Here is a 25,208-nt window from a genome sequence, read left to right as displayed (position 1 = left end):
CCACCGAGACGAAGTGGAACGCCATGACCGGCAGATGATGCCTGCGCATGGTGCCAGTGATGAATAGGGCCACGACATGGAGCCATTCCTGTTGAAATCTACAGGATCGGCGGGACCCGCATGAAGGAGAAGAAGGACCCGACAACCCTGGAAGCCTTTCTCTCTCTTGGTTCCTCTCATCTTTCTCCGCTGTAACCCGCACTTTCCCTTCGCCTATAAAAGGGGAAGCAGGGCACCCCATGAATGGAGGGGGGAGGGAGATCCGGACGAAATCGAAACACAAGAGCACGACACGAGCACACGGCTGAGCGGCAAGCAAGCTCTCAGCACCCGTTGACTCCTTCCACCAGAGACCTAGGATCCTCTCCCTCTCCCGCCTGTTTGTATCTCCTACTGCAAACCAAGTGCCGGTAACACAAGCAGCGGTGAACTGGACGTAGGGACGTTCCGTCCGAACCAATATAATTCCTTGTGTCCTCCAAGCACACCATCCGAGCCAGACGCGCAAATATAAATTTACTCTTCGGTGGTCCAAAAACACCGACACATGGCTTTTAAGGTGTAAGTTTGACTACAATATGTAAAAAATATAGCTAATATGAAAATGACACAAATACTTAACTGTTTCGTCAAACTTTAAAAAGTTTAACCAGCAGCGGTTACCGAAATATTTAGGTTGGAAACATAAAATCATACATATGGATCCGTTATGAAAGCTACTTTCATAACATCGTGCTTGTTTAGATATTATAACTATATTCTAATTAAAAGAACAGGTATTAGAAACTCGATAAAAAGGCCACAAAGACAAATATTTTACTATCAACTTCTATATTTCCAAGTGGACAATTTGAAATTATTGATGCTAAAAGTTTAAAATATAGAATTTAATTATGTCAAGTCATAAATATATTTCTTTTTTGTGATTGCTAAATATATTTCCTTTGACAATACATAGCATACATATATACACTTTATACATGTATGCCTTATAAAGACATGTATTCACGTGCAGCCTATCCGTACGAGCATCTCTGAAAGATGAGTAGATAAATCTTAAGATTGAAAAAAATATATCAAAGACACATAGTTGTCGGTGTGCACGCCATCTACCATCAGAGAGAATAGTGTCTCCAAATCCTATAATAAACTAAAAAAAAGGCACATGTGCCAAGTCTAAAACTGTATAACTAAACTATGCTCAGTTCACATATCATAAAATAGTTATAACTGTATATAGCACTTCAAGTCGAAAAAAAAAACACTGTATATAGCACTTTTCTTGCCTCTGAACAGGAGTGTTTAGTCGCTGATGATGGCATCCGTACCTGCAAATCAAGCAGGCCCCAGCAGGCAGCAGTACAGCACAAATCCAAATGAAATTGGCATCGAGCAAAACAACTACCAGCACTGAAAGAAAAGTGCATCATATTCTCAGATATTCCCACATTTTTGGCACGCTCTATTTGTCACGACTCCTTTTTCTCATTGGCCGAGTAGCGTGGGGGCTACTCGATTCCAACCTCAGGTCGAGTCCGCAGCAGCACAGGCGCACAGCACCGAGGAAAGGTAGAGAAGATGGGGAGAAGAGCCAGCGCTACCACACCAATCCCTCGGTTTTAAAATAAATAAGTAAAAATACCCGCACGCATTGTTGTGAAAATTACCGTGAGTGATTTAGAAAGAAAGTGGACTATGTATAATTACTTATATAATGGGATAAGAGGGTAAACTATTATAAACTAATGTTGATGGATGATGTGGTACACTGATGTGAAGAACTAAACATATGTTAGTTGATGATGTGTGTCGTGGATATCATAATTACATATACTAGTTGGTTGTAATTGCATGTTATAGTGGATTGCTAAGGTAGGCAACTTGCATATGAAGATAGAATGTTAGTAGAGTTTAGGATTATAAGATACTTCCTCCGTTCTAAATTATAAATCGCTTTGACTTTGTTGGTACATCTATTTTGCTACGTATTTAGATCTAACATATGTCTAGACACGTAGCAAATCCTACGTAACAAAAAAAATCAAAGTGACTTATAATTTAGAAATGAGGGAATATATAGATATGGATATAGATACACATCTTATTTCTCGTGAGATTAAATCTTTTAAGTTTGATCAATCATATAGAAATCAATATTAATATTTACATTTTTAAATGAGCACTGGTCCTAGAAAATATAGTTTTAGGTATGAATTAGATAAATGTTTGTCCAGATTCATACTTAAAATTGTATTTTCTGAGCGGAGAAAGTATTTCATTATTAGTTTAATAATACTTATTATTATACTATGTATTATAGATATGAGTATTTCTTTGTATGTACGTTTAATCAAATTTAAAAAGATTTGCTGGATAAATCGAGGGATGAAAAATAAAAAGAGAAGAGAACAGCAGGAGCTGCGGCCCTCGTTGGGATTGGGCCTCACACATTTGCCGACGAGACATTTTTCTTTTGGAAAAAGTCTACTTCACCCCTCCACCTTTTCATACTTGGTCTACTTCACCCCCCAATTATGAAACCGTCTGTTTTACCCCTGAACTTTTCAAAACCGTCTATTTTACCCCTGGGCGGTTTTCAGCGGCGGTTTGCTACAGTAACGGCGGGTTTGCTACAGTAACGATGATTTTGAATTTTCTTTTTTTTTTATTTATTTTTGGTGAATTTTTGAAAAATCATAGTAAATCATAGAAAAATCATAAAATGAAAAATCTAATTTTATTGGACTCCACATGAGTAGATCTACATAATGAATATATAATACAGTATGCTTTAGTACAAATTTTTTTTGTAGCTTTAGATTAATTGGAAAATCCAATTTTGTCTGTAATTAATTAGAATTTATCTATAACTAAGTTATACATAGTCCAATGAGTACAAAATTTTTATTATAGTTCAAGCATACAATAATTAGCGTAGCATAAAGTTTTCACCATAATTGGACCATAGAAGCTGCAGCTATGAATTATTCCAATTAATTACAGACAAAATTGGATTTTCCAATTAATCTAAAGTTACAAAAAAAATTGTACTAAAGCATACTGTATTATATATTCATTATGTAGATCTACTCATGTGGAGTTCAATAAAATTAGATTTTTTATTTTATGATTTTTCTATGATTTATTATGATTTTTCAAAAATTCACCGAAAATAAAAAAAAAAGAAATTCAAAACTGCCGGCACCGTAGCAAACCCACCATCACCGTGCAAACCCGCTGTTACTGTAGCAAAACCGCCGCTGAAAAACCTCCCATGGGTAAAATAGACGGTTTTGAAAAGTTCAGGGGGTAAAACAGACGGTTTCATAGTTGAGGAGTGAAGTAGACCAAGTATAAAAGGCAGAGGTGAAGTAGACTTTTTTCTTTTTTTTCTTTTCTTTGGCCTCGAATCGGAGGAGTGGATCCACCGCTCCGCACCTGATCTGACGACACACCCGGCTCACCCCTCTCTTTTCTTATCCTGCTTCCCGTGCGGCGCTGGAGACGCTGACGCTGAGGGTGAGTCTGACCTCACGGCCCCACACAAACGGGATAGTAGAAGCAGCTGTAGCACGTGACGGCACCGCGCTGGGTGACCGGACCTCACACAGCGAGAGGAGGTAACCGTAGGTGAGGGTGAGAGAGAGGGAGGAGGGAGGGGAACTGGAGAGGTCAACGGGGGGAGCAGGTAGGAAGGCTCGGGGGCCCCTTCCTCCTCCTATAAACCCACCGCACCCGCCATCCAGGCTCCCATTTTCTCGCCCGGGAGCCGCAATTCCATCCTGCTGATCGGTAAGTCCACCTCTGAATTGTTTATCTACGACCTTCTCTTGCCTGTATCCGTCACGCTGGATTGAACATGGATTCAGACACCGGCAGGGTAATCGGGGCTCTATGTTGCTCGCCTTGTGCTCGTCCTCCCTGTGATGATTTCTTTCCTCTACTGTTGCCTGCTTTGTCTGATCTGAGCCCTGTCTGATAAATGATAAAATATGCCCCCCTTTTTTTCGGTGGAATAGCATCTTGAGGTAGGGGGAAAGGATGATACATGAGGAATTTGAGATCTCTTGATCTGGAATCTGTGTTCTTGGTGTCGGGTTGGTTTGCTTCGTGTTCTTGAAATTCGTAGGGGGGACAAACAAGGGAAGTTGTTTACTGAATCTTTATTTGATTATTAGGAGATTTGGGATCTTCGATTCGATCTCGTTAGGGTCTTTGACTAAACTGAACAGTTATAATCCCCTCATGATTCATATCTTCACAATCGACCTTTGGGTTGCGTGTATTGAAGTTTCATCCATCCTTCTGTTTGCCTCAGCTAGGTACCATGCTCTTTTATATATTTGGTAAATATTGCTAAGGTCTGACTTTTTGGGATGTGCTATCCTTCTGGCCACAGATCTGTCGGTTTTCAGATTAGATTATCGTAGTGAAGATCTCGAGAAGTTACCGATCAGTAAAATAGTTAGTACTATTCGGTAAATAAAGTTTTTTTTTTCTGAACGAAAAAGGCAGGAGCTCTGCTGCTCAATTAAGACTATTCCGTAAAAAATATTATGATCCTGACAATAAGCCACTTGTTACTGAAAAAATTATGTACCTTCCCTATTTCTGGCATGTTATATACATGTGAAATAAAGATGTAGGCTTGTTATGCCTTTTTACAACTAGAAATAGGCACCCTCTTCTTCCTTGTTTCTTTTCTGTTTACCTTTTGATACGCGAGAAAGGCCATTTGTGCAGGCGACTAGTCATAGCTTCCTTCCAACCTTGTCCGTGACATGTCAGAATTTAACTTTCTGCCACTTATAATCTCTGAATCTCTCTGTTGCAGGGTTACATACTCGCCCAATAGAACAATTCTACATCCGATGATTGTATTTCCTGAGGTAGAAGAGCATACTGAAGCAAGACCCGAGCGGTGTTGAATTGAAATGGAAGGCAGGATGACAAGTTTGGAAGCCGCCATGAAAGCTTCTTCATCGATGGCAAGTAACATGGCAAGGAATGCTGATCCTGACCAACAGACTCTCCGCCCCAATTCGGTGGAGCAGTTTTATTTTCCAAGACCTGGTCAATCTTTGCCAGGCATTCCTCCATTCTTTGGGCCTCCCTCCTCCAGTTTGTATCTTCCTAATGACAATGAAGCTAAATTTGGCAACCAGTTTGAATCAAATCCTTCACAGAATACAGATTGGGACCCGCAGGCTATAGTGAGCAACCTAACCTTCCTTGAGCAGAAGATCAAGCAGGTAAAAGATATTGTGCAGTCCATGAATAATCGAGAGAACCAAGTAGCTGGCGGTTCCAGTGAGCTAGCGGCAAAGCAGCAGCTCATAACCGCTGATCTCACTAGCATTATAATCCAGCTCATATCTACTGCTGGTTCCCTGCTCCCTTCAATGAAGAACCCACTTCTTAGCAGCAATCCGGCAGTCAGGCAGCTTGGCAACACTCTTGGTTCTCCTATGGGCTTTGGCATGAATGCTAATCAGCGACCAAGTGTAGACAGCAAGACTGATATTCCTGACACAGGAAAAACTTCTGATTATGATGAACTGATGAATAGCCTTAATACTGCTCAAGATGAAAGAGATGAGCTGATCAAATGCCCAAATCCTTGTGGTGGGGAAGGGTCTGAACTGACTCCGGTGGAGGACCATGATGTGAAGGAGAGTGATGATGGTGGTGAGGGAGAGAATCTTCCTCCTGGTTCATATGTAGTCTTGCAATTGGAAAAGGAGGAGATTTTAGCACCACATACTCATTTCTGCTTGATCTGTGGTAAGGGTTTCAAAAGAGATGCTAATCTAAGGATGCACATGAGAGGCCATGGAGATGAGTACAAGACTTCAGCTGCTCTTGCCAAACCCACAAAGGATTCTGGTGCAGATCATGCACCAGTTACAAGGTACTCATGCCCATTTGTGGGTTGCAAACGGAACAAAGAGCACAAGAAGTTCCAGCCTCTCAAAACAATCTTGTGTGTGAAGAACCATTACAAGAGAAGCCACTGTGACAAGAGGTACACCTGCAGCCGTTGCAACACCAAGAAGTTTTCTGTCATCGCCGACTTGAAGACTCATGAGAAGCACTGTGGTCGCGATAAGTGGCTCTGTTCTTGTGGAACAACCTTCTCCAGGAAGGACAAGCTTTTTGGGCATGTTGCGCTTTTCCAAGGCCACACACCTGCGCTCCCCATGGAAGATGTGAAGGTATCAGAAGCATCAGAGCAACCTCAGGACTGTGAGCCATTGAATGAAATGGCGAGGAGCATGGTGTATAGCTTCCCGTCGTCTGATGGTATATCAAACCTCGACATGAAAATGGCTGATGATGTGCGTGGTTATTTCTCGCCGCTGAACTTTGATCCTTGCTTTGGCGTGCTTGACGACTTCACTCGCCCTGGGTTTGACATCTCTGAGAACCCCTTCTCCTTCCTGCCTTCAGGATCTTGTAGTTATGGGCAGCAGAACGGAGATAGCTGATGGATGCAGCCATCGATGATGACGACAGCAGCACTGTCAACTTTTTTATGTATGTTGTTGCATGATGCTAGTTTGGTTCTACCTCTGTTCAAGAGCCATTTTAGGTTATGCCTTTTATATTTTCCTTAAGTGTACTTACATTTGTGGTCAATAATAATGATCAAGGACTTCTAGCATTTCGTAGACCCAGATAGCCCAATTTTCAGTATAAATATGCAAGTATTCTTATTCATTTTTTGTCTGAATCGGCGCGATGCTTGTAGCGCTGACAATTTGTCATAACAAGCTGCTCAGCTATTAATCTGGTTCTCCAATATGGTGACGGTATAGGCGAATAGCCTCGTCCTACATTGCTGGGTAACAGCTGCATCAGTTAACTAGCAAGTGATCCTCACTTGTCCCAAAACATGGGTGCACTAGATTTGTGCAGAGTTTGCATCAAGCGAGTAGAGCAAACAAGGTAAGAAAGTGAAGCCGGCCTCTCAACACGGCACGGGGTTGCTAATCTGGAGTACTAATTCTTTTCGCTACTGCACCTGACAATGGCGATCGATACCGAAAATTCTCGTGCCTCCTACTTCTCTCTCTCTCTGAATACCAATATGATGAGGGGATCGAATGTCACTCCGGACAGCCGAGTTTCTTGGGACTATGTGGCAGGTCGAAGGAGGAGAAAATGCAAAGAAGGGGCTATGATGGCAGGTTGCAGGAGAAAATGCAAAGAGATCGAAGCTTGATTTTAGAGCATATCCAAGAATACCCAAAACAGTTTCTCAATCTATGAATTTTGGCAAAATGGAAAAAAAACTCATCTCCAACCACTTCCAAACCCACCTTCCAATTTCTTGGCACTTAGAAAAAAACCACCCCCATACGCGTAAAGTTAGGCGCGCATATCTTGGCGTCAATCTGGAGGTGGAAGGACATGAGGAAGAAAAAAAAAGTAGGACAAAGTTCCTAATGTAAATATACAAGAGAGAAATAAAATATAAAAGTGGCCAGTGTGATTTAGAAATAGTTTAGAATTCCTGATATAAAATTACATTCTATCTTTTAGGCACAACATTTTAGAAACTGTTGGAGTTTTTGCTTTTTTTGGTCTCCAAATATATTTTGCAAATGTTAGAAAACTTGTTTTTGGGATTATTTTTTAGATACTGTTGCAGATCCTCTTATGACATCCAACACCTACCTACCAAAACCGCCACCATGGTCACCTAACATCAGCACGGTTGTTTATGAAAAAAAAAAATCAGCACGATTGCAAACTACTACTCGGATGACAACGGGTCACCCCCAAAGTCCCACGCAACGTCAGTCCCACTGCTGTTAAACTGGACAGCTACCACTTCCATGACCCCCGCCGCCGCAGCCGCCTCCTCGTCGGGCCCTTCCTCCTTCACACTCGCCAAACCCGCCTCCTCCGGTCCCAACTCCGTCTGGTGAGCAGCCGATCTCTGTAATGCCGCGATCGGTTGGGTGCTTCGGTTTCTTGGCTCTGAATCAGTGAACTTACCCGGGAACTGTTGGCTTCCATGGATGGCTGCGTCCGCAGGGCGTGCGGGAGGACAAAACACGCGGCGAGGGCCAGGATGGCGGTGGTGCGGGCGGAGGCGGTGGACACGTCCATCAGCCCGAGAGTGAGCGCGCTGCGGCCGTCCAAAACCATGGCCATCACCGACCAGGCCACGGCGCTGCGGCAGGCCGGCGTGCCGGTCATCGGTCTAGCCGCGGGGGAGCCAGACTTCGACACGCCGCGGGCGATCGCGGAGGTGAGGGGTGCCTGCTCTAATTTCCTACAACTTAACCTTCGGTTTTGGCTCACTGAATGCAGTTGTTAAATTAAAACTTATGATCACAATACGGTTGAGCACTTGATTTAGATATTCAGCAAGAACTTATCAAGTTGGGATATTTCATTTAAACATTCTCGTTGCTTATCTTTATCCAGGCTGGGATGAATGCGATCAAGGATGGTTATACAAGGTACACTCCTAATGCTGGGACTTTGGAGCTGAGGAAGGCTATTTGTGCTAAACTCTAGGGTGTGTGGATGTATGAATGGGCGTCTGTCTTCGCAGGGTTACCTTTTGACTGAGAAAACTGAATGACTTCGTGTTTAATTATGACTGTACAAGGGAGAATGGGATATCCTACCTCCCAGATCAGGTGCTGGTGAGCAATGGAGCTAAGCAGTACATCACACAAGCTGTGCTTGCAGTTTGCTCACCTGGTGATGAGGTGACCACTTTGTCCTACACAGTAGCGCATCAAACTTCTATGGTCGATGCTATATTAGTATCTATATGAGCACAAGTATCAATTTTCATTATTCTGGGTCATGCTTTGGGAAGTTGTCAAGGATTATGTGTTTTTTAATCTAATTTTAGAATGACAGATGTCTAAACCGAACCTTGTTTTGGGATTTGGAGATGCAGCCTCTTGGAATTTGACTATGTGAGTGTGCAAGTATGTCACTTGTGGATGATCGTCGATCGATATTATATGGCCATATTCTTCCTTGTATCACATTTTTTTCACATCACTAGAGCAATTTATGTACTAGCTGATTACCACATTATGTAAAACAATTAATGTTCAGGATGACATATGTTGGTGGCATGTCCTCAATCATTATAGATGATTATTGTTTTTAGCATTAAAATATTCAGTGCTGTGTTTATCTTAACAATGTCAAGGGATCCCTTTGCTTCAGGTTTTGATTCCAGCCCCATACTGGGTCAGTTATCCTGAGATGGCTAGTGTGGCTGATGCAACTCCAGTGATTCTTCCTACAAACATATCAGAGAATTTCTTGTTAAGGCCAGAGTTGCTTGCCAAGAAGATCAATGAGAAATCGAGGCTCTTAATTCTCTGCTCTCCATCTAATCCAACAGGATCAGTCTATCCAAAGGAGTTTCTTGAGAAAATAGCTGATATAGTCAAGAAGCATCCTAGGCTTCTGGTAATTTCTTTGGTTTATATGGAACTTTTAACCAACCTGTTAAATTTCACTTGATGAACATCATGAAATGTCATTTTATTTATTTTTGCAGGTCTTATCTGATGAAATTTATGAGCATATTATCTATCAGTCTGCAAAACACACAAGCTTTGCTTCACTGCCTGGAATGTGGGAAAGAACATTAACTGTAAATGGCTTTTCTAAGGTAAATATGTTTGCTGTTTACTTTGTTACCCCCTCTCCAGAAATGTGTGTGAGCTTTATTAGCTTTATTTATTGCCCTTATTGTAAATATTAGAATGTACCTTTTCAGAACTAGATGCCTAATTTATTCCAAAACAAAAACTTGGTCATTGGGTAATATAACCAAGTTCTGAAATATTTGATGATGGAACTTTTACAGGCTTTTGCTATGACGGGTTGGCGTCTGGGTTACCTTGCAGCCCCTATACATTTTGTTGCAGCATGTGGAAAGATCCAAAGCCAGGTGAACAATTCATTTCCTGTGTTTCTTTATCTCTAATATGTTAGGTTAAGTGATGTGGTACTGCACTTCTAGTAAAACCACTGTTCGCCTAAACGGTCGTTTAGCCTGTTTAAACACCGTGTAAACGCTACACGGTGGTGCGCCGTTTTCGTTTAATCACCCGTTTACCTCGTTTAATTGGTCGTTTAGCCCGTTTAATGGGACGTTTTGCCCAAATAATGGCTAAACGGTAGGTGACCATCTATTTACCGTTTAGCGTTTAGGAAAACACTGAGTAAAACTAATGGTTTTGAAGTACACAAAACTATTTCTGTTGTAGCATTGGCTGCTCTAGCAGTCTAGCTTATCTTCTGAATTCAGTCAACTATGGTTTTTATCGTCTTGATGCCAATGTCCCACGTGTTTTCTGCAGTTCACCTCAGGTGCCAGCAGCATATCACAGAAGGCAGGGCTTGCAGCTCTGAACCTTGGCTATGCTGGTGGTGAAGCAGTATCAACTATGGTCAAAGCATTCCAGGAACGTCGTGACTATCTTGTGAAAAACTTCCAGGAACTGCCTGGTGTGAAAATATCAGAACCTCAGGTAAAAGAATATTACAATGGTTGTCCTGAAACCTAGTTCTACACTCCTATAAAACGGCTAAATGATAAAGAAAATTCAAGCACTAAATTATCAAATTTGCAGGGTGCCTTTTATTTGTTCATTGACTTCAGCGCCTACTATGGGTCTGAAGTAGAGGGGTTTGGCACTATCAAGAATTCCGAGTCCCTTTGCATCTTCCTATTAGAGAAAGCACAGGTATGAACCAGCAATTTATTTCTATGCATTCTTCTGTGAATATGCTGAAATACCATAACTACTATTTGTGGATTGCACTCTAGGTTGCCCTTGTCCCAGGTGACGCATTTGGGGATGACAAGTGCATTCGTATTTCATATGCTGCATCCCTAACTACACTTCAAACTGCGATGGCAAAAATAAAGGAAGCTGTTGCTCTGCTCAAGCCCTATGTTGCTGCGTAGCAAGATCAGTGTTTTTCTCTCACAACAAATCAGCATAAGCTAAATTTCAGCAAAACGAACATGGCCTAAATTGCAATAAGAAGTGACCAAGCCACCAAGGCACCTTCAACTTCCCTTCCACATTATTTTAAGCACAATGTTCGAACTGTTTTGGCAGACTTGATCTGTTATTTTATATGTAATGTTAAGGATTTCATGTGTACATGCAAATGAAAATTTTTTATTCAGAAAAGGCTAGGCTGGTAACCCTATGCGAATTACCTTCTGTACAAAAGAAGCTGGTCGCAGGAGCAGTAATCACTTCAGTCCTGCAACGCTTCGTTGGAAAAGAACAGCAATGCATCAACTCTTCAATTGCTTATAACCCATGGATCTTCAATTTAAGCAAGGCAACTATAATCTTCAAGTAGGAAGAGGTCAAGGAGATGGGTCATTGCATCTTGGTCAACAACAACACGACAACAACAACAAAGCCTTTAAGTCCCAAATAAATTGGGGTAGATTAGAGTTGAAACCCAGCAGAAGCAATCAGGGTTCAGGCACGTGAATAGCTGTTTTCCAAGCACTCCTATCTAAGGCTAAGTCTTTGGGTATATTTCATCCTTTCAAGTCTCCTTTTATTGCCTCTATCCAAGTCAACTTCGGTCTTCCTCTGCCTCTCTTCACGTTACTATCCTGGTTTAGGATTCCACTACGTACCGGTGCCTCTGGAGGTCTCCGTTGGACATGTCTAAACCATCTCAACCGGTGTTGGACAAGCTTTTCTTCAATTAGTGCTACCCCTAATCTATCACGTATATCATCATTCTGAACTCGATCCTTTCTTGTATGATTGCAAATCCAACGTAACATACGCATTTCCGCGACACTTATCTGTTGAACATGTTATCTTTTCGTAGGCCAACATTCTGCACCATACAACATAGCAGGTCTAATCACCGTCCTATAAAACTTGTCTGTTAGCTTCTGTGGTACCCTTTTATTACATAGGACACCAGATGCTTGGCGCCACTTCATCCACTCTGCTTTGATTTTATGGCTAACATCTTCATCGATATCACCGTCTCTCTGTAGCATTGATCCTAAATATCGAAAGGTATCCTTCCTAGGCATTACTTGACCTTCCAAACTAATATCTTCCTCCTCCCGAGTAGTAGTGCCGAAGTCACATCTCATATACTCAGTTTTAGTTCTACTGAGTCTAAAACTTTTGGACTCTAAAGTTTCCCGTCATAACTCCAGTTTTTGATTCACTCCTGTCCGACTTTCATCAACTAGCACTACATCGTCCATGAAAAACATACACCAAAGGATGTCCCCTTGTATGTCCCTTGTGACCTCATCCATCACTATTCACTAAGGCAAACAGATAAAGGCTCAAAATTGACCCTTGATGTAATCCTATCATAATCGGAAAGTCATCCGTGTCTCCATCACTCGTTCGAACACTAGTCACAACATTGTTGTACATGTCCTTAATGAGCCCGACGTACTTCGTTGGGACTTTATGTTTGTCCAAAGCCCACCACATAACATTCCTTGGTATTTTATCATAAGCCTTCTCCAAGTCAATAAAAATCATGTGTAGGTCATTCTTCTTCTCTCTATACCGCTCCATAACTTGTCTTATTAAGAAAATGGCTTCCATGGTTGATCTTCCGGGCATGAAACCAAATTGGTTCATAGAGACCCGCGTTATTGCTCTCAAGCGATGCTCGATAACTCTCTCCCATAGCTTCATAGTATGGCTCATCAACTTAATTCCCCGGTAATTAGCACAACTTTGAATATCCCTTTATTCTTGTAGATCGGTACCAATATACTTCTCCACTCGTCAGGCATCTTGTTCGATCGAAAAATATGGTTAAACAACTTGGTTAGCCATACTATAGCTATGTCCCCAAGGCATCTCCACACCTCGATTGGGATACCATCCGGTCCCATCGCCTTACCTCCTTTCATCCTTTTCAACGCCACTCTGACCTTAGATTCTTGGATTCTCCGCACAAAACGTCTATTGGTGTCATCAAAAGAGTCATCCAACTGAAAGGTTGTGTCCGTATTCTCACCATTGAACAATTTATCAAAATACTCTTGCCATCGATATCGGATCTCATCCTCCTTCACCAAGAGATGCTCCCTTTCATCCTTAATGCACTTAACTTGGTTGAAGTCCCTTATCTTTTCTCACAAACCCTAGCCATCCTATAAATGTTATTCTCTTCTTCCTTCGTCAAACAGTCAAAATATCCAATAGAATTTAGTTAAATAGCCATTCCCCATTTGATGCGGGCAGGAGCATTGCCATTCATTTAGACTTTACAAGAAACCAATACGTTGAGCAGCATGCACAACTCATATGTTCACAATTGACACCAACACATTAGAAAGGATGCACCAAGCAAAACCTATGAAAATTGGCTTCATATGGGAAAGCTGAAAGGGAATTTGTTCATTATCTTAAGGTACAGTAATAGGAAATGTTGATATACAGGTAATGGGGGAAAAAATACACCGAAAAGTTGATATAACAGCACAATTTGACAACTACTCCGTATATATCAAACCAGGTACTGGTTCTTCAAGTATCAGTGCTCCTTTAATGATTTGCTTGTGGAATGAACGAGTGCTAAACTGCTGATACAGTACATGGATAGACAGAAGTATCCTAGTAAATTTACCAAGTGATGGCTTGTCCTGCCAGATGATAGTTTTTGTCCAACCTAGACCGAACACCGAGCACCCTACTCTAGTTTCCAAAAACAATCTCATCGAAGTTCCAGTTTCTGACGAGGTCTCTTGAAACAGCATGGCTCCGTTGAAGGCGAGGAGCACCCTCGGTGCCCTGACCAGTAGCCATTAGAGGAAAAGGGGTCACCTTTGATGTCCCAACACCATTGGCGGCTCCAGAAGGCATTACTTTCCGGGATAGGCAAGCTACTACAGCTCCACACCGGTTTTCCCCCTCTGAGCTTGAGACTGAGTAGCTTCTAAAGGAGTTTGAAGGGCTGTTCATTCCATGGCATACTAGACAAGCTAGACTCATGGTTACAGCAGAGATGAAATGGCCGGTTACTGCAAAAGGAGCAACAGGAAAATATTTCAGTGAAGGTAACAAATTGTATCAGAGCAAGCTGTGAAAGAAGTCTTTATTTATGAAGATATATTGGAGAAAACAGGTTATACATGATAGTGGCCGAGAATGGTTGCAGACTCCATTTCAGTGGCAAACTTTGTTAATATTATGTAAATGATTCTTGAAAAATCTAGCATATAACTTCAAAGTGGTCCTCTCTTCTCAAGACTAAAAGTTCGTTCTTTCACATGGCTCTTCTTTTTGGCTGAAGCTCAGCACAGGAATGAGCGGATGAGCTGAGAAACAGGCTACCAATTAAAAGGAGCAGAGCGATTTTCGTTCAAAAAAATTAAAAGGAGCAACTTCAAACACATCCTTCAGACAGAATGTTGCTTAAATAAGAAAATGAAACATATGATCTAGATTATTTCCCTGAAATGAAATGTCTGTTTGTTATCCAGCACAGGATCCAGCATCAGCATCAGTTCCAGATCGCATTAGCTTACCACTCTGAGTGTCAGCCCATGACAATTAATCATGTTTTCATTGGTCATGGAACCTGCAAATGGGTGTGGGTTGAGTGGTGGGAGACACTACTTTGTGCACATCCAGAAACCCCAACAAAAAATACCATATACACAGCAACCCTGGACAAATCGATAACAGAAAACATATTCTTAACTTTTTACAGAAAACTGGAGATACAGACTTTTATTAGAAAATAAAGTAAAAGCACACCAAGGGCCCCGTTCATGTGCCCTTAAACCCGGCTTGATCCGTTTCTTTTTTTATCCGGAACAATGTTTTCCTCTCGCAAATTCCTCCAGAATTCCTCCAAACCATCCAAATTTCTCCAGAACCATAACATCCGAACGGGGCCCAAGCTTACAAATGTTACAAGTGTCATAAATTCAAAGGGTCATGTTCTGTATCATTCTTCCGGAAGAATGTTATGCACAATTCAAAAGCTGGAGTTTTTCAAAACGAGCATCACCATTTCAATGGATAGATACGAACACAAACATAAAAAGTTTATGAACTATCCCATTCTCATGAACATGCATACCATAATCAGCACTTTTTCGCATACCAAAAAAAAACAATAAAAAATGGGGATTGAAATTAAGATCTCCAAATTGAATACTTGAATCAATAAAAGGTGTAGCACTAAAGCCATTCGTACTGGGACAATGATCTTTTTCGTATAAAAGGTGCCATGATAACCCAAGAAGATAAGTTGCATCCGCAACTTAATCTGGTGCAAGAAGGGTAATTGAGTCGTATTAACGTCGATCTTGTGCACCGAATGAAGAAACTAAACAAAAACATGGATATTTGACTGGATTAGCATAAAACGATACGAACCATACGAAAACCCGGGTTTGATTGAGAACAACGCAGCTCTTGTAACAACGAAATCCATCGAAGCAAGCAACTAGCAAGGATCGCTGAGCATCAAAACAAGGAATTAGTGTTCACCAGAACGGATCTCCACCACACGCTGGATAGAGAGAAGAGCGGCGGGCGGAGGATCCGGGAGGGAGGGACCGAGGGACCGGCGCGTTGTGCTCGGCGGCGATTCGTTGAGGCTTGAGAGGAGGGAACTTTGGGAACTACTCTAATGCCTTGTTTAGAGGAGGGAACTTTGGGTCTAATGCCTGGTTTAGGTACTGTTTGGCAGGGCTTTTCTACCGGCATCAGAAGTCGTTTGGAACCGTTTTCTACTAAACGGGGTAAAATAAAATAGCTTTACTTATGAAGCCCCTAAAAATATGCTCTCACAGTGATTTGGGTGGGGATGGAGCCAAAAAAAAAGTGGCTTCTCCCGGCTCCTCCTCCATGCCCCTAAAAACATGCTCTCACATAGAAGCCATTTTGCCAAACGGTTTACTAAAACTGCTTCAGCTTCACCGGTGGAACTGTTCGTGGAGCTGAAGCAAAAAAAAAAAAAAGCTTCACTAGTGAAGTGAAGCCCTGTCAAACGGGACCTTAGTCCTCCACTAAAATTTACTAGACATCATAATAATGATAAATATGTAAATAATTCAAATTCAGAGATATTTATATAAATATAAATTAAAAAATAATATAATTTGCGACTAATTTATGAGACCAATCTTTTAAGTCTAATTAGTTCATGATTTAATAATATAGTTCTACAGTAACACATGTGTTAATGATGGATTAATTAGACTTAATAAATTCATCTCGCGGATTACTAACGGATTCTGTAATTTATTTTTTTATTAGTATCTAAACACCCCATGTAACACTCTAAAACTTTATACCCTAGATTTAAACAAGGCCTTAGAATGCAACCGGGCTACGAAAGAGGGCCTTAGTGGTGTTTGGGAGTGCTCCGCTCTTGGTTTTTTAGCTCTGCTCTAGCTCCGTGTTGCCAAACACCTCAAACTCTATGAGCTCCGCTCCAAGAAAAATATAGAGCTAGAAGTCAATTCCATGTTTTTTTTCAAAGAGTACTCCAGTTTTTGGAGTCTTATACCCTACGTGGAGTTGAGAGATAATTACTCACTTGACCACTCATTAGTCAGTAATTACTTTTGTGCTAGTACAGTGGGGGCACGCGACACGTCGTCGTGTTCCTGTTGCCAGTCCGTGGGAGCTGGCAATAGACGAAGGTGGGAAATCACTAGATTCCTCACTGTGGATTTGCCTATTTCGATGTGAAGTCTTCTGGACCCATCCTAGACATGTCATTGCGATTATCTTGACGGGACATTATCTTGCCTATTGAAATATGATCTTTGTTTAATTTTCTATCATTTGTTTTTTATTTTTCTTAGAAAATATCAAGTGCAATTTTATTTAGGGGCATAATGGACCATTGACATGGAAAAAATTTATTCCTAGAGCTAGAGCTAGACTGTATGCCAAATAGTACCACCCGCTCCACAAACTCTACAGTGGACCTGCTCTATGGTAAAGTTGGTGGAGCGGAGCTGCAAAAATAGGTAGTCCCAAACTTTCCCTTAATGTCGTTGGTTAGCCCGGCTTGTATAATCTACCTTTTATTAGGGCATGTTTTATAGTTTCTCAAAAAAGAAAAGTTTCTCAAAAATTATTAGGGCATGTTGTATAGTTTTGGAGTGGTTTTATATAAACCAAACAGATTCGGCGCTATGCCTTTTAGGAAAAAAAGGTGAGCATCTTCAAGAGTACTCAATAATCATTTCCAATCCATGATTTTTTAGAAGAATGAAAAAAGTCTATCTCCAATAACTCCCAAACTCACCTCACAATCTTTTGGCACTTCCCCTACGCATAAAGATGCGCACTCCAGGTCGCGCATATCTTCTCCCAAACGCTGGTATCCTTTGGCCAATCTAAAAGCGGAAGGGCGGTGAAAGAATAAAAAAAGTAAAAAAGAGTTTTTGGTGCAAATGTACAAGAAAGAAAGTGTCGGTGCAGAAAGTGACCAACTAGTGAATATTTGTAGTTGTGATCGGAGGTGGCCTAGCACTCAATGACACATGATTTATACTGGTTTGAGCAACGTGTCCTACGTCCAATCGGGGTCGGTCGGTGACTTTATTCCTGAGCCCAGGTGCTCGAAGTTTGCAGTGGGGTTACAAACGAGAAGGAGAAAGATGGGGTGTGCAAGAGGTCTGGTCGGCTCCGGTTGGAAGGGCCGAGAGTGACAGGAACTTCGCTATGAGCTAAGTGTTCAAGCGGATGCTTGAAGTCTGAACCTAGTGATTCTGTGGTTGTGAGCTATCGATCTAAGGAACTCTGGCCTACTGGAATCGGTCTCCCTTTGTTGGAAGAAGCGCACCCCCTTTTATAGATGAAGGGGCAGCTTTACAAGTAAGAGGGTGAGGGTACGTATGCTGCCGAGCCTTGTTGCCCACGTCTACCGAGCCTTGTTGCCCACACCGGTGGGTACAAAATAGTGGTAGGCGCCTACAACACTGTTGTTGTCACTGTAGAATGTCAGATGCACACGGGAGGTCGTGCTGCCTTTTTCAGGGATGGTGGATGTCGGTACCTGCAAATACTATTTGATGCCTAGAGTCATGTGAGGAGTCTCGCTATGTTCACCCAATACGGTAAATTCGGGTGCCCATACCGCTATCGATGTCCAAAGACACGCGGGCGACCTTACCATATGGGGGTTTTAGCGGCCCCTACAATACTGTAGAGGGAGATGTCGGCGCCTACAATACTGTTTGTGTCAGGGTGGCTGTAGAGTACTGTTCCGTGTAGGGTATGGTCCCTGGTACGGTGGTTTTGACTTATGAGCCTTGCCTTGCCTTTCTCTGCACGTCTTCTGGTTTCTACCGAACGGGCGTCCCTGGTCGGATGGCTCTAGTCGGCTCTAAGTGCGCCGATCGGAGAAGAGCGGTGAGCAGGGTTCCTACGAGCCCCGGTCGGAGGGACGTGGGGTCGAAGTCGGAAGTAGCGCTTTGGGCTAGGCCTTTTGATCGGAGAGGGCGTCCGAAGGCGGTTGGAGGCCGAAGTGAGTGCTCCAATCGGAGTAGTGGGCCCAAGGGGTCGATGAGCGGGCGCCGCTCCTTTTGATCCAGACCTTCCGGTCGGTGACTGGGCCGTCCTTCCAGCCTATTGCATTTAGACTCTTGGGCTAAGCCTTGGCATGGAAGCCGGTCCCCGAGGAACCCTGGGTTTATGAACTCAATAGAAGCCCCTGAGCCCCCGGGCGATTCGGATCGAATCGTTCGGGGGATTTTTGTGTTGCCGACAGGTGCGCACGAGCGCACCCGCGGGTGTAGCCCTCGAGCCTCCGGGCGGTTTAGGCAGAACCGTCTGGGGGTGTTGTTCTGGTGGGCGTGTGTGCATGTTTTTAGTCTGAGATGAAATTTTGTCGCCCGAGGCGTCGTTGTGCAGCCGAGGCAGTTTTTTAGTTTGTTTTGAGAGATTGGGTGAGAGGGAGCTTATGGATCTCGGCGTCGATGCGTGTCGTGGGATCAAGCGAGGGAGTTAGTCAAGGGTTTTGGATGAGACAGAGCTCACTGATCCTGACGTCGATGCACACCATGGGATCGAGCGAGGCAGTTAGTTTTGGATAAGACAGAGCTCACTGATCCTAGCGTCGATGCGTGCCTTGGGATCGGGTGAGGCAGTTAGTTTTGGACGAGATAGAGCTCACTGGTCCTAGCGTCGATGCGCGCCGTGGGATCAGGGTGAGGTAGTTTGTTTCGAATGAGATAGAGGTCACTAATCCTGGCGTCGATGCGTGCCATGGGATCGGGTGAGGCAGTTAGTTTCAGACGAGACAGAGCTCACTGGTCCTAGCATTGATGCATGCCGTGGGATCAGGTGAGGCAGTTAGTTTTGGATGAGACAGAGCTCACTGATCCTGGTGTCGATGCACGCCATGGGATCGAGTGAGGGAGTTAGTTTGGTCGTGAGAGAGCTCATTGATCCTGGCGTCGATGCTCGCCGTGGGATCGGGTGAGGGAGTTAGTTTGGACAAACCCTAGCGTCGATGCATGTCGTGGTTTCTAAATAGTTAGTTTAGGGGTCGAACAAGACCGAGACTGTGGGTCCTAGCGTCGGTGCGCGCTGTGGGACCGAGCGGGTCAGAGTCATGGATCATAGCCTCGGCGCAGCCTAGGCAGCTGAGGTAGTTAGTTTAGTTAGTTTTCACACGAGTTCGAAGTCGCGGTCCCTAGATTTTTAGAGCACAGTCGGAAGTGAAGCCGTTACACGAGTTTAGAGTCGCGGTCCCTAGATTTTTTGGAGCGTAGTCGGAAGTGAAGCTGTTACGTGAGTTTGGAGTCGCGGTCCCAAGCGTAGCCGGATGTCATAGATCCTATCGACATGAGTTCAAGGTCGCGGTCCTAGGGTTTTTGGAGCACATATGAAGCGTAGTTAGTTAGTTAAAGATCAAACGAGGCGATGCTCGTGGATCCTAGCGTCGGTGCGCACCGTGGGACCGGGCGAGTCGAAGTCATGGATCTAGCGAGTTTGAGGTCGCTTCCTTGGCATTTGTCTTGAGCCCCCATGCCCTGTCAGGCCTTCGTGGGGGTCGATGTGAGTTGTGTGTGTTACCCCATCCGATTCCTCACAACTGGAGGGGCTGAGTTTCGTCGCTTGTCCCGATTGCTCGGGCTTGAAGACTAGCTTGGTGAGTTCGCTAACAGGTGTGATCGAGCAAAATCCAGGTCCATCGTTCATGATAGGGTCAGCATAGCCCTCTTGTGACATTCCACTACTCCTTTACCTATAACTTGGTAGATGCCTAGGTCGTTCCGGAGACCGACCTAGGTGGCCTAACGGCCTCCCCTCGATGGAGATTCTATGGGCCTAGCGAGAGGTTTAGAATCGAATGAGAAGGTTGAGATGACCTAGTCTGTCGGACCGGGCGAGGGCCGCACGGTGCTCATCTATGTTTTTCTCCCCTGGCTCTGTTGGTTACTCATGTCGAATGAGGCAACCACCGCTTCATGACACAACACGGAGCGTTCTGATGCATTTTGTTGCACGTGCGATGCTTAGTTCTCGAGTCCCTGGGCGGTTCAGGGCCCGAATCATCTAGGAGGCGCAGGCGTATGGAATGAGATGCGCATATGGATGTATGAAATGATTTATAAGGAAATAGAGGGGTTTGGTACTGCTCACCTTGATGGCTTAAGTGACGGGGTTCAGAGAGCTTCAGTCAGAAATGTCCGACCGGGACCTGCGCTCGTCAATCGTGGGTGAGCCCTTGTGTGAACAGTTTTTGTATTTAATGAACACATGCTCACCTTGATGACATGAGTGACGGGGTTCGGAGAGCTTCAGTCGAAAAATGTCCGACCGAGACCCGTGCTCGTCGTTCGTGACGGAGTCGGCATGGCCTACATGGGGCGCCCCTTTGCTTCCTTACCTGTCTCTTGGTGTCTATCCTTAGTGATTCGATCGACTCAGGGGGGTCGGATGGTTTCTTGATAGAGATTTCATTTTTGGTCTCCCTAGGTCTATCCTGGGGAAGTGGGGAGTCGCCCGCGTGCGGTGGCGCTTTAGTTCATGTGCCCGTCGTGTGGTAGTGGTTGATCATGCGGTAGTGGTGGGCCATGGCCAGGTCACATCCCTTCTGATCATGAGCCGTTCCATCAGGCAGAGCACGTCTCATCGATCAGGGCATGTTTTATCTACAGTAAATGGAAAAGGGAGAAATTCTCGCTCCGTCGTTCCGGCTTCCCCGATCAGCATGTCCTTCCCTAATCACTGTTCCCTTTTCCTTAAGTAGGAGAAGGGAGAGGGTTTTCGTTCTGTTCTTTTGCCTGTTCTTCATCCGCCGCCGCCTTCTCTCTTCCTTTTTTGCTGTGAGTGTTCCTGAGAGCCACGGAGGTTTCTAGGGAAGAAAGGGGAGAGAGCGAGGGAGAAGAGAGGAACTCACCGAAATGTCAGACTAGCGGTCGTCCACCATGAGGACGTCGGTGCTAGAGGCTTTCATCATGAAGGGGTTTCTATCGCCGTAGGAGGTGGCGCGCTGGAGGGTCCCCAGGAGGGAGGAGTTCCCGCAACCTCGTCCTGATGAGGTGGTTTATTTCCTTACCTTTCATGAGCACGGATTAGGATACCCTGCACACTAGTTCCTGTGTGAGCTCCTCAACGAGTGGGGTCTGGAGCTATAGCACCTCAATCCGATGGGGGTGCTACACATCGCTGGTTTTGTCACCGTCTACGAGGCTTTCCTTGGGATGGAGCCGCACGTGGATCTCTTCTGGCTTTTCTTCTCTAGGAGAGCTATGACGGCGGAGAATTTGGCTGAGACTACACCAGGGGGGGGTTCACCCTGCAGAGGAAGCTGAGCGTGGGAGGTTTGTATCTCATGTACACCACATGTGACTCCAACTAGGGATGGCATGGGGAGTGGTTTTACATCCAAAATCCGATGGAGGTGCCGTTTCTAGCGTTCACTGGTGGGAGGCTGGTGAAGTAGAAAAGTTGGTCATGGGGTTGCGCCCACATAGAGAGGCACAAGGTGGAGGTAATCGAGGAGGAGCTACAGAAGCTCGTAAGGCTTGGCCTTGATGGGGTGCGGGTGTTCCACACCCTCTTCTGCCGGCGGGTTGCACCGTTGGCGGAGAGGATGCGGACGATGTGGATGTATGGTGGTCGGTCGGACCCAGACTATGCGTCACCGAAGGACCTGCCAGACAACGAGGTCTAGAGTCACCTTGGCCGGGTGCTGCAGCTGAGGCCCAAGGATACGGTTGTGGGGAAACCCATACCGTTTAATGCCTCGATCGTGTCCAACCTGGTATGATCCCTTATTTTATTCGTGTTTCTTCCTCTGCTTTTCTTGTTTCTTGATCCTAGGCCATCCATTCCATAGGGGCTTGAAAGGTACAAGTCCCGACCGCACCTTCCTAAGGGACCGGAGGGTAGGGCCCGGCAGCTACCCAGAAGGAGGCGACAGATGCCTAGAAGAAGAAGAGAACTAGGGAGGTTCATCAGAAGGAAGAGAAGAAGGAGGTCACCCAGCATGTGAGGGCCAGGGAACGTAGGAGCGACGTCGAGTCGGAACTCGTGTCGGATGATCCTACGGATTTTGATGACGTGGTCTTCTCCAATGAGGAGGAGAGTTAAGGGGTCGCTGTGACCTCGGCAGAGCGTCGCGACCCTGCAGCAACGTTAGCTAGTAAGGAGCAGGAGGCCACATGGTGTGCAGAGGTTCTTGCATTGAGGAAGCGCGCAGCAAGTGCGGACACCATCGATGGACGAGCGGCGAAGCGGACACGGTCACCGCGCCCCTTGGTGGTGTCACCGGTCCCATCGTCGCCCGTGGCGAATGCGGCTGATCAAGCCGGGCGGCCTGAGGAGCAGACTGGCGCTTGTGCATTGACGGGACTGGTGCCAACGCCTGACTCATAGCTGGAGGAGGCCCTGCCTGCCGTGGGTGCGGTCGAGCAGTCCGGGCGATCTGAGGGGCAGACTGGCGCCTGAGCGACACGTGACTTACAGTTAGAGAATGCTCCACCTACTGCTCCACTCGGGGGGTCCTGAGTCAGAGGTCATAGTGACCCATAGGCCAAGCAAGAGCCGGTCAGGATGACCCTGCCCCCGTCTGAAGTGAGGGGGCACGGGTCGCAGCCTGGGAGCGGCCCTCATCCCATAGGTCCATTATCATCGGAGCCTGCCTTTAGGGTCGTGCCGCTCACCTCCCGGTATGTTTTCCTTTGTTGCTCTTCGATCTTTTGCTAGTCGAGTCTTTTTGGAGGGTGACTTACCCACACTTTCTGTTAGCGGTCGGGGGATGCCGGGGTTGAGCGTTGCTCCAACCCCCATGTAGGAGATTTGGAGGCCCACCCTGTAGCGTGCTGTGGCGAGCGAATGGGGCAGCAGGGTGGCGACGACAAAGCCTTCCCTTTTGGGGGTGGTGCCTCCTGGGTCGGCTGTTGATAAGGCGGTAGCAGCGCCATCGGTGTTGGCGGCGATCCTAGTGCCGATGGTGGGGGTTGCGTCGGAGGTAACTCTTGCGGCCCCTCCTCCGCCAGTCATGGTGGAAGAGACGAGGGAGGGCGAGCTTCCTATCTCGCCGGGTGGAGGGCCGTACGGTTTATCCTTGCCGTCGAAGCCGAAGGCACTAGAGGTAAGTACGGCCAGGACAGAGTTGGGACACCTGGCGGCGTTCCATGCGAATGAGGTGGTGGACATCCTATCTGATGATGAGGCAGATGTCACGGCGGAGCCACCGGTGTCGCCGCGGGAGCTGGCGGTGTTGTCGCGGGAGCTGGCGGTGGTCTAGTTGGAGGCTGGGCCCTTTGGCGATTCACTAGAGGGTGACCTAGAGTGACCCTGCCCAGAGGACTTATCGAAGGCATGGTTCATCCTCTAGGATTCCTAGGAGCGTCAGCTCTAGGACATTTTTGGGGGGCAAGGGCTTGCCGCGGTGTCCGAGCTCACCAAGCTGTCCACAAAGCTTGAAAGCACCTAGAAGCAGGCTTAGTTCGCTCGACAGTTGGTTGAGGGTGACCTATAGCTCGCCATAGAGGTGAGTTTCTGGTACTTGTCCTTACCCTTTGAATCTTTCATCGGTTGTTTTTAGCATGCTTGTTTTTCATAGGATATAAGGAAGATGTCGTCTTGCAAGTCTTACTTCCTCCGGGTGGAATACGCCCGGATGGTTGAGCTCAAGCATCGGGTAGAGTCCACTCGCCGTGAGTCCTAGGACCGAGCGACCGAGGCGGCCGCGGCATGGGTGGAGGGGCAGCATGCAGCGGAGCAGGCGACTGCCACCGAGCAAGGGCTTTAGGCGACGAAAGCTAGCCAGGCGGAGACTGAGGCGGGGTTGTGGGCATCCCTAGCGAGCACCGAGGCAGTGCTTCAAGAGGCCTTGGTGGCCCTTGAGCCGGAGCGGAGTGCTTTGGCATCAGAGCGGGTCACCCTGGAGTCAGCAAGGAAGGCCCTGGAGGTGCCGCAAAGGGCTCGGTCGAAGGTGGACTAGGAGGTGCTCGTGCTCCGAGGCTAGGTGATGGAGACGAAGGAGGCAAACGCCCGGCTGTGTGCGCGGGTGGCTCGACAGGCGGAGGAATTCTCTGCCCTTGAGAACTCCTGTGTTGGTACGTACCTCTTTTTTTTGTTTGTCGTTGCGTTGGTTTCCTCAGCCTGTTTCTAAGCTTGTTGCCCTTCTTTCAGAGTTGGGTGAAACGGTGAAGACGCTAGAGCAGGACCTAGAGACGACTAAGGCGACCGTCAGCCAGAATGCGGAGGAGCTAGCCAAGGCCCATGAAGAGTGGTGTGCTCTCGAGGGGGACCTTGACCAGATCTGTAGCGTTGCCTAGCTCGTCATCTCGGAAGTCTTTGGGTCAGCGTCAAGTACCAGCGCGCCCGCGGTCTAGCTAGCAGTGGTCCCAGACGCAGTCAAGGACCTTGTCAGGAGCGGGCTATTTTACAGGGCATCGGGGGTGCTGACCTCAGTGGCGACGCACCACCCAAATCTAGACTTCACCACTATTTGCAGCGGGTATGCTGAAGGACTGAGCATGGAGGACATCCAGTCGATCGAGGAAAGCTTGCTGCCACACGCGCGGTCGGTGTCGGAGGAAGTCTCCACCGAGTGGGTGATGGACGTTCACCGTGAAGACATGGCCCGAAGCATGCGTGGGGAGGACACTTCTGATCCTACGGATAGCATGGAGCCTAGTTTGGGGGGGGGACGTTGCCTCGGCCCCGATTGAGCCGAACATCGTGCTGCCAGGG

At 45.8% G+C, this 25,208-nt stretch overlaps 2 protein-coding genes and 1 pseudogene across 2 annotated transcripts; 2 read left to right on the top strand and 1 right to left on the bottom strand.

The window, feature by feature from the left end:
• Positions 1 to 3,633: 3,633 nt before the first annotated feature.
• Positions 3,634 to 6,664, top strand: LOC136450813 (zinc finger protein STOP1 homolog). The gene is made up of 2 exons (XM_066451436.1): positions 3,634 to 3,792; positions 4,835 to 6,664. Exon 2 carries the CDS (start codon positions 4,935 to 4,937, stop codon positions 6,486 to 6,488), a length of 1,554 nt encoding a protein of 517 aa, XP_066307533.1. The 5' UTR covers positions 3,634 to 3,792; positions 4,835 to 4,934; the 3' UTR covers positions 6,489 to 6,664.
• Positions 6,665 to 7,790: 1,126 nt separating this feature from the next.
• Positions 7,791 to 11,128, top strand: LOC136450814 (bifunctional aspartate aminotransferase and glutamate/aspartate-prephenate aminotransferase-like). Its single transcript, XM_066451437.1, has 10 exons — positions 7,791 to 7,930; positions 8,044 to 8,260; positions 8,440 to 8,474; positions 8,627 to 8,729; positions 9,205 to 9,453; positions 9,545 to 9,658; positions 9,857 to 9,940; positions 10,353 to 10,523; positions 10,626 to 10,739; positions 10,823 to 11,128. Exons 1-10 carry the CDS (start codon positions 7,842 to 7,844, stop codon positions 10,961 to 10,963), a joined length of 1,317 nt encoding a protein of 438 aa, XP_066307534.1. The 5' UTR covers positions 7,791 to 7,841; the 3' UTR covers positions 10,964 to 11,128.
• Positions 11,129 to 11,491: 363 nt separating this feature from the next.
• LOC136455635 (uncharacterized) lies at positions 11,492 to 12,139 on the bottom strand (annotated as a pseudogene).
• Positions 12,140 to 25,208: the final 13,069 nt, after the last annotated feature.

The sequence above is a fragment of the Miscanthus floridulus genome, chromosome 5 (assembly GCF_019320115.1).
Source record: "Miscanthus floridulus cultivar M001 chromosome 5, ASM1932011v1, whole genome shotgun sequence".
Classification (NCBI taxonomy): domain Eukaryota; kingdom Viridiplantae; phylum Streptophyta; class Magnoliopsida; order Poales; family Poaceae; genus Miscanthus; species Miscanthus floridulus.
Note: the sequence above shows the minus strand (reverse complement) of the source record. Positions and strands in the feature narration are given on the sequence as shown.